General features: G+C 17.0%; 1 protein-coding gene across 1 annotated transcript; it reads right to left on the reverse strand.

Moving 5' to 3' along the window:
• Nucleotides 1-8,426: 8,426 nt before the first annotated feature.
• Nucleotides 8,427-9,650, reverse strand: SRAE_X000114700 (Hypothetical protein; the record flags this gene model as incomplete). The annotated part of the gene is made up of 2 exons (XM_024645685.1): nt 8,427-8,443; nt 8,816-9,650. The coding sequence occupies 2 exons, from the start codon at nt 9,648-9,650 to the stop codon at nt 8,427-8,429; spliced, it is 852 nt and encodes a 283-aa protein (XP_024498610.1).
• Nucleotides 9,651-10,002: the final 352 nt, after the last annotated feature.

Raw genomic sequence — 10,002 nt, forward strand, 5'->3', positions numbered from 1 at the left:
TAAAATAATTTTAGATATTTTTTAAAGCTTACAAGTTGCTGAGGATTTGTTATCCTTTGATGAACTGCTCTGTTCATCTTTGTCCTTTTTTAAAAACTTTAGCATCAGTGTTAGTAGTTATTGAATTGAAATTTAATATGGAAATATAAATGATTAGTTCAGAATATTATAAAATAAAATGTTGACAAAATTGATATATAACGTGTCAAGCAGGTAGTATTTTCTGGTATAGTGTGTTTAAATGAAATTAATCTTCTCCAACCTATTACCTTGCTAACAAGACAAAATTTTTTTTTTTATTACTTATTTGATAACACTACTGGCACTATTTTATAATAGTTGAAAAAGCCAGTTATCTCTCTTGGATATGAGTAATAAAGACGGTAAAATATTATTGAATAAATTTTTGAAGGCAAAAAATATTAATTCCAAATTATTATTTTTTTTTTTTTTTTGGATTGATTTTGGCAAGTAGATAATAACAAATATTTATCACTTAATATTAATGAATAATATTTCAGAATAAAAATTTTTATATATATATAATTGTTGAATGGTCCTTGTAGGTAAGTTTATGGTAAATTGATCATGCAGGTTTTGTTAGAAGAATGCCATAAACCCTTCAAAAGAAAAAAAAAACAAAATATTTGTTAGATATAAAAAAATTTTTTTCTATTTATTAGTTATTTCACTTCCTGGATAGGCGAAGGGTTATACTTTTGATTGACTAAAGATGGAAAATAATTAAATTATTTATATAAATATTTTAAAAAATAAAATAATATATATATAAATTATAAAATTAATTTTATAAATAATATAAAAAATAAAAAAAATTATTAAAATATATGAAGACATTTTATAAAAATAAATAATATTAATTAGTTACAACGATAAGAGAATATCACATTAATATAAGAATAATATTATCTATTTAAAATAGAATATACTATTACATTTTATTTTAATAAAAAGAGAATTTAATAAAATTAATATACATATATATATATATATTTATGACATTATTAAGATAGTACCTATATTTTTGAAACTTTAATCAAACATTATTAAAAAAGGAATGTTTATAAAATATGGAAAAATTATATTTTATCAGAACAGATCAAGGAATAAAAAAATTTATAATATTATATTATATATTTATAAACATATATACAGCAGTATATATATAATAAAAATTAAGTATAATATTTGATAACAAAAATAATGTTAGAGATTAAAGTAAAAGTGGTAAGAAGCCATTATTATAAAAGGAAAAATATTTCATATTGTAAAATTATAAATTGTTGACAACTGAGTTAACTATTCATAAAAATGTATATATTATTTTTATATTGAGTTTTACAAAAATTTATACAAAGATTGAAACAATAATAATATTTCAGGAGGAGTATTGTTAAATATTTTATACAAATTTATACAAAACATTTACTAAAATAATTATATAGAAAAAAGCAAAAAAATATATATATAATTGGCAAATAATTAGTTATAAAAGTAATTATATTATATTTATTGTAATAACAAAAATGGTAAATAAAATTATTGTTAAGTTTCTTTTAATATACTTTATTTATTTATAATATATTAAAAATTTAAAAAAATTTTCTTTTAAAAATTATAACACTACATTTAATTGTATTTTAATAATTTATAATACTAAATATGTAATGAACATATTATAATCCATGTTGTAGTATAATGATTAGAACATTTTAATCATCTCTCCATACTTCGGATTGAGATACAAATATATTTATTTATACTATTATTACTAAATATTTAATAATATGAAAGGTTTAATACATGAGAATCAAAAAATTAACTTCATAATTCTCATTTGTATATATTGAAATATTTTATTATTGATAGAATAAAGTAAAAGAATATATTAATTCATTGACAAAAAGACAAATTTATGAATACATATACTTTATACAATTTATAGTACACAATAAACTATGTAATTTTAGAAATAAAGTAAAAGTAATCTTAAGATTTTAAAAATAATTATTTTAAAAATAATGTCATCCTATTTTTTTTTTGTATTACCATATCATAAGACACTTTTTTATACTCAGGAGGAAAAAAATAAGTTATAGAATAAAAAATATTTTTCTATATTTAATTAAAATATGGATATATATATATATATATTTATAATTTCATTGATAAACAATAATAATAATAGTAATAATTTATAAAAAGAATGAACATGTAATGTAAACATAAAAAAACATAAATTTTAAAATTAGAAAAATAATATATTTGAAGAAAGAGATAAAATATTTGTTCAGATGTTATATATTGATCAGTTATAAGTAATTATAAAAAAAAATGGAAACATTGTATTAGAAAAAAGTGTAAAGTTAAAAAATTTATTCTGAGAGGTAAAGTGAGGAAAAAAAAAATTTTTTTTTATAACTTTTATCAATAAAAAATAAAATGTTTTTTTTTCTTTCTTTAAATAATTTAATTTGTTTTAACATTGAAAATAAATGCCTATCTAAAAATAGTATGCTCATTAAGAATATTTAATATTTTAATGTTTTAAACATGTACAAAATGGGGATCAATGCTTCTCATGAATGTTTAGCATATCAAATAAAGTATTACAATTGTATGGTTAAATGTACATATATATATATATACATATCTCCGATAGAGGATCAACATATATGTGATAATAAAAAAGAAATATGTAGAGAAATAAAATATTATTTTAGTATTATTATATACATTTAATCTATAAATGTATGGTAAAAGATTTTAACAAGAGGAAAATTTTGTAATGTAAAGAAAATAAAGAAAGAAGACACATTATGTCATTAATATGCCTATCAAAATTAACAGTAAAAAAATATTGTCAAAAAATAAATAATCACGTATATTTAAAAAAAGGGTTTTTTTTATATTTATTTATATAATAGAATAAAGACATTTTTTTTTAACAATAATTTTTTAAAATATGAAGTAGATAAATTATTAATAAAATTATAAACAAAATTACTTAGAAAAATAAATATAATAAAAGCATGAGAAAATGTTAACAATTTTTACTTAAGATTTCCAAAAACTTCTTTTAACAATTTTCCTAACTTGTCTATTATAAATATTATTTCTATTCTACTATTTTTTTTTTGTTATACTAATCTTACCATCATATATATATGTATAAAAATGGCATATTTAGTATTTCAAGAAGTATATTTGAAAAGAGCATCAAATATAAAACTACCACAATGATTCTTAGATAAACTTTTTATTTTAAATAATTTTAAATAAACAAGAAAGTAGAATGACGATTTACGTTTGTAGAAGGAGGGTGGAAAAGCATAAACCTTTATTACAACTAAATATAATGCAAAAATTATTACAATAAAGATTTCATTTCCTAGGTAATTGATGATATTATAAAAAAAAAATCTACAAATGTCTTTTTAAATTTATTATTATATTTAAAAATTGTAAAATTAATTTGTCGTAAAAATAAAAATTTTATTTGTAATTTATTAATTTATACTTTCAATTAATGTACAAAAAAAAACATATATATATATAGATATTTTTACAATAAATAAAATAAATTACTAATAAATAACTTATTTTTTTCTCAGTTATTAGAAAAAAAAATTAAAGATATAGATAGGTAGTATGAAGATGATTGATGTAAATTTCATATTAATATAAAAATAACTATTTTTTTTTATTATTTAAATTAAATAATATAAATAAAAATATACCTTTAAATTATATTTGTAAAATGTAAAAAAAAAATTATTGTGAATAATATATATATTTATATATATGTATACAATTGAATATTTATTTGAAATGTTATATATTTTACAATAAAAGTATAATTATTTAAAATAAAGTAATAATTTAGTAGTAAAAATAAAAATGTATCTTTTTAATATAAAGGGGTATCTAAGTTATTTTAACATATAATATATACATTCTTCTTTTATGTTACAATTTTATAATCATAAAATTTAAGTTTTTAGCAAACATATTAAAAATAAAATATATTTCAATACATGCCATTGAAAAAAGACTAAGTATCCAAAACAAATATAATATATATATCTATCAAATGCGTTGAGGCACAATATATATATATATATATAAGTCATACTCTTATATAGCTCAGTCGCATCAACCTAAATGGTTTTTGCTCACTCTATTTTGGCATTTTTATCAAGACAAATTTTACTATATTTTCTAAGGAAAAATGTATATGTATAGAAGAAAAATGAATAAAGAAGACGAAAGCGCATTACTATTACTAAATTCAAAAATATTATGGTCCTTTCTCTTAGGGATTGTTAAAAAGTTAGTAAAAAGAGAAAATGGTACCAAAAATGGAGAAAGTTTCGTATCCAATGATAGATATTAAAAATAAAAGACAAATAACAGTATATTTGAGAAAATAATATATATATATATTCTATATTTATTTACATCTATATGCAATGTTAAAAAAAAAATTTAATGAAAAATAAAAGTATACATAATTTGAAGATAATAAAACATAAAATTTTATTTTACATGAACTATTTATTTTTTATTATTAAGTAATTTTTTGTTGTTTTTTTAAACAACGATTATAAAAAAAAATAAATTATTATTATTTTAAAGTATTACATTAAAAAACAATTTATAGTTTGAAAAAAAATAATAAATAAAATTTTTAGAATATAATAAATTATGATTTAAAATAATAAATATATATATATACATATTTGTACAATGAGGATCAAAAATATCAATTAATAATTAACGTAAAATAAAACGTTTTTTTATTTTTAATCAAATAATAAAGTAAAATTTAAATGAAGCTGATTACTAAAGCAAATATATAGTTATAATATTTATATTTTTTTAAAATACTAAATAATGATCAAAATAAAAAAGACATACAAAAAAAAAATTTCTTTTAAAAAGATTACAACTTTATTATTTATATATATATAAATATATACTTCTATCTCTACCCCTACTACCAGTGATTATTTTGGCGGTTCAATATTATTTATCATTTTTAAAGTAACTTTTTCTTTTATATAAAATCATCAGAAAACAATATCATTTACGATGTGTTACATTAAAATGATATGATAAAAGGTAAATTATAAAATAATATAACAGTGCTTAAAAATAATCTAATTAAAGTTTAGTTTTACTCAGTTACTATAAATAGATAAAAGTATAAATGTATTCATATACAAGTACGTCAATCCTTCATTTATCAATATCAAATTTTATTTAATCATATTAATATTCTAGTTTATGTTAATTTTGTATATCATCAAGGTAGTAATATATATGTTGTATGTAATATATATACATATATTGTCAGTCTATAAATGATACCATTATTTATCAAATTATAATGTTTATTGGAAAAAAAAAGTAAGAGGAAAATGATTTAAAAAAAAATAATGTTATTTTATATAACAAGAGGGAAAAATAGCAATGACTTTCTATTAAACATAGATTTATTTATTTTTCAAACAGTTTAAAAGATTCATTATTGTTATCAGTTTAATATATAACGTAAATATATTTTAATAGAAATTTAACAAAGATCATTTGTTTATACACAAAACAAATATTATTTATTATTATATTGATAGAAAAAAGAAGAAGGAAAAGCATGAATATAAAATAAATGCTATAAAGTTCTCGACAATAAAAAAAAAGTATAATAATAAATTTCTTGATATACTAAAAAAAAAAGAATTAAAAAAAAATATATTTATATCTTAGAGATAACAACAAAAGATGCTTCTTTCTGACAATAGTCACAATTAAATAAAGATTATTGGTTAAATATAATGAAAAAAAAAAAAACTTAAATGTAAAATTGGCAACCTTCTCTTCATCTATTTAATGATGTGCTTCCTATAAATTTTTTAAATAAATTGTTTATCCTTTAAGAAGGATGAAATTAAAATTTGTATATATATATATATTTCGGGGCGGATGAATATAGTTAAATAATTACATGCTTCATTTCAATTAAAAATATCTTTTGAAAAATACGTAAATAGAAAATGAAGTAATTAGTGAGTGAAGATGGTTTTAAGAAGTAAATGAAAATAAAAATAAATTTTATAAAAATTTTATCATATATATTTTTTATGCCATAATAATCATTTGTAATAAAATGTGAAAAAAAGTATTTTAAAATGTAATAAAATAAAAATCACAAATTATCATAGGAAATTATACTAAAGAAAATAAAAAAATATTCTTCATTACATATATTTAACATTATATTTATAACTATATAATTATTAAACCATTTTTAATTTTAATTTTTTTTTCTTTTCAATTAAAAATGTACTCTATCAATACATAATATTTATAAATACTTATATGGATAAAAGTATATAATTTAAAAAAAAAGAACTATTATTAAAAGGATAAAATAAAAAATTAAAAAATTGTTTATACTTAATATAAAGTACAAAAAATAATAAATATCTTTTGTTATATCAACAATAAAATAAAATATCTTATATTAAAATATTGTGTAATAAAAATAAAAGAAAAATATTTTTTACATATATTTTACAAATTTTTGTACCACAACCATCCTAGATATGCATGAATTGATACAATTTTAAATAAAAATGTTAAAGTCATGAATTTATAAAAAAAGTTTTTATTAATATATATTTAATATAAAAATCTCATTTATTTTTACTAATTTAAGCAGGAAAATTTACTATATTGCTGAGACTAATTTTAAACTAATAGTAATGTCTCTTTTATAATATAATATTTTCATATTTTATTAGAAAAATTTCATTTCTTATGTATATGTATTATTTTTAGAAATAGTAGTAAAATTTTCTAAAGAAATAAATTTATTTTATATTTAAATTAAAAATTCTTATATATATATATATATATATTACATAATATTTATCAATACTTGGAGGGTTATAATATTTCCCTATATAAAAAGTATCATTACATTTTATTTTTAACTGTTATTGAAATGTTTCAAATTTAATGTATTAACATTAATATAATGACAGCTATATAAATATTTCTTTAATTATAAAAAAAATTTTTTAATTAAAATTTTTAATTTTGAAAAAAAAGTTTATTTTTTTATTTTTTAATATATCTTCAAAAAGCTCACCGTTATGATTTTGATATAAAGCAACTGAATTGTATGAAGGTGTCTCATTATTAGTATTAGGGTATTGTCTTTTAGAATATTTTTCAAAGTTGTTATTGTTTAAATTATTCGATGTAGTCGATGTATTTCCCATTGCTAGGATTTTAAAATATAAATTTTTATTAAAAATAAGTTTTTCTAGATTTTTAATACTGACAATTTTATATGTAACGCACTGGTTATGGAAAACCACAAACTAGTGCTCTGAAAAAAAAAAGATGGATTCAATATTAGGATAACTGGTAAATCACTAATAATAGTCAATTAAATATAGTTAGTCTTTAAACTAAAATAAGATATTATCAAAAATTTATTTTAATATTAAATAATTTTTTGAAATAACTAATTTGTACTATATAATAAAAAAGTTAGGAAATCGTTATTTTAAACGAAGGTTTATATGTTAATGAATAGTAGATTGCTATTGAATGTCTCTTTAGATAACTATGTTGATCAAACTTGTGATATTATAAAAAAAATGTGGCAAATAAAAGAGGATGATTGTGGCATACATACATACATATAAATATACATACATATATATATTTCTTTTTAATGATATAATAATAGAAAAGATGTAACAATAAAAGAATTGCCAAAATATATTTAAAAATAATGAAATGCTTTTCAATAGAACAAAAGCTTGGTAAATAACCGATTGATGGGTATTAAAGTTTTGGGATATACAACATAATATTTAATTTTTCTTATTTTATAAGTAAAATTTTCTACTATGATAAAAATAATTTGTATGTAATATTGAAAATCAGTGATATTTTGATCTCTAAATATTAATGATTATCTATCAAAATAAACAATAGAAAAATGAAATATATCAATAGAAAAATATATTTAACCATAACAACATACTAATATACAATTTTTAAAATTTTAAAATTTTTTTTATTATTTTTAATAATAAGACAAATGTTAATAAAAAAAAATAAAAATTTTATATAAAAGTTAATATATATATAAGATAACTTTAAGTAAAATCTTTCCAGACACTGTTCAATTTATATATATATATATTGTTTTTATTTTTATTTTATTAAGAAATATATATGCATTACTTTTAAAATATTTAAGAATTAAATAAAAATTTACTATATATCTTTTTTGTTATAAATTTATTTTATCATTCTCTAAATAGAAATTTACAAATATAATTTAATAAAAAAAAAACAAAAAGAAGAATATTTAAAAATATCTAATTGATATATCCATCTATATATTTTACATAAATTAATTTGATCACAAAATCTGTTGTCTAAATATAATGTTTAATCCTTTTGTCATAAATAAATTATTTTAAATAAATTATATAAGTATATTTTAAAATAAAATACTTTTAAGTATTAACAAAGGACAAAAAAAAATAAAGAATAATATAAGTATAGATATTCTTAAAATAGTAATACGATAAGTTACTACATAGAAATTATTTTTATTATAATTTTTAAATTTATTAAGATGTATACAAAATATTTTTTTTATAGTTTTATTTATTTAAATAAGTTTAATTATTTATGAATCAAATTTTTTTTTTTAAAAAAGTAATAAAAAATTTTTGTTTTGTTAAGAATATATAAAACTTACGTTTTTCCATATAGAATGATGATAATTGTGACGTATTAAATTCATCAAAAAGTTTTTGATTTATGGTGTTACTTCGTAAAACACTAGTTTCATCAATAGTATTATTTATTAGAGGTATTGAATTAAGATATGATGTTGTATAGGAAGTAAATGAAGGATTTAATGGAGCATTCATAATAATTTGTTCAATTGACTGTTGAGATATTTGTTGATTTTGTGCAAAAATATTAAAAAAACTTATTAAATGTAACGGTAATGTATGTAAACCAAAAACATTTGTATAAATATACCAAAATGCTTGCCATTCTACTGAATTTAATTGTATAGATAGATCACTTAACCAATTATTCCATATATATGAATTATTTAAAATAACAGGTGATAATATTCCTTTTTTAACAAGTAATTGTGGTATTGATAATAAATATTTTTGTACTTTAAAAATATTACCACCATAACAATTACCACCCTGTGCTAATATTAATTGATTAATTTTCATAAATTCTATAGGTGTATCTTCAACATTACCAAAAAAAACTTCAAAACATTGTGATGGACACCATGATTTCATTCTTTTAATATATTCTATTGCAACAGCCTCATCTATTATTTCTGCACCTATTTGTGAACCAAATATATTATGTTGATTTTGTTCTTTTAATTGTAATGATGATGTTAATGGTATATCAAAAGATGATGAAAGTGTATTACAATTATTTTTTAATGTTTTTTCTTTATTCATCTCACTTGAATTACTTGTAAAGACTAAATTTTTATTATAATATATTGTATTAAAATTATCATTTGATGTAGATTCTGGTGAAGAACCTTCCATATATATATCTTCATTCATTTAATATATTCTTCTTATAAAGAATAAAAAAAGAAAAAAAAAAAAAGACTAGAAATAATATTATATAATATTTAAAAAATTAAATAAAAAAAAAATAATAAATTTAATGAATTAAAATATTTTAAAATATATAATTATTTAAATAATAATATAAAATAAATATAAATAATTATATTTTATGGGATACACATTTCAACTACTTTTTTTTTTTTTAATAATAATTTATTTTGGACAAGAAATAATTGGTACAATGTCTAGAAAAAACAATAAAACCTTAATTGTACAGAAAAAGTTATTCACATTCAATGTAAAGTTCATTTTATCTTTTTTAACC

The sequence above is a fragment of the Strongyloides ratti genome, scaffold srae_chrx_scaffold0000002 (genome assembly GCF_001040885.1).
Source record: "Strongyloides ratti genome assembly S_ratti_ED321, scaffold srae_chrx_scaffold0000002".
Taxonomy (NCBI): Eukaryota; Metazoa; Nematoda; class Chromadorea; order Rhabditida; family Strongyloididae; genus Strongyloides; species Strongyloides ratti.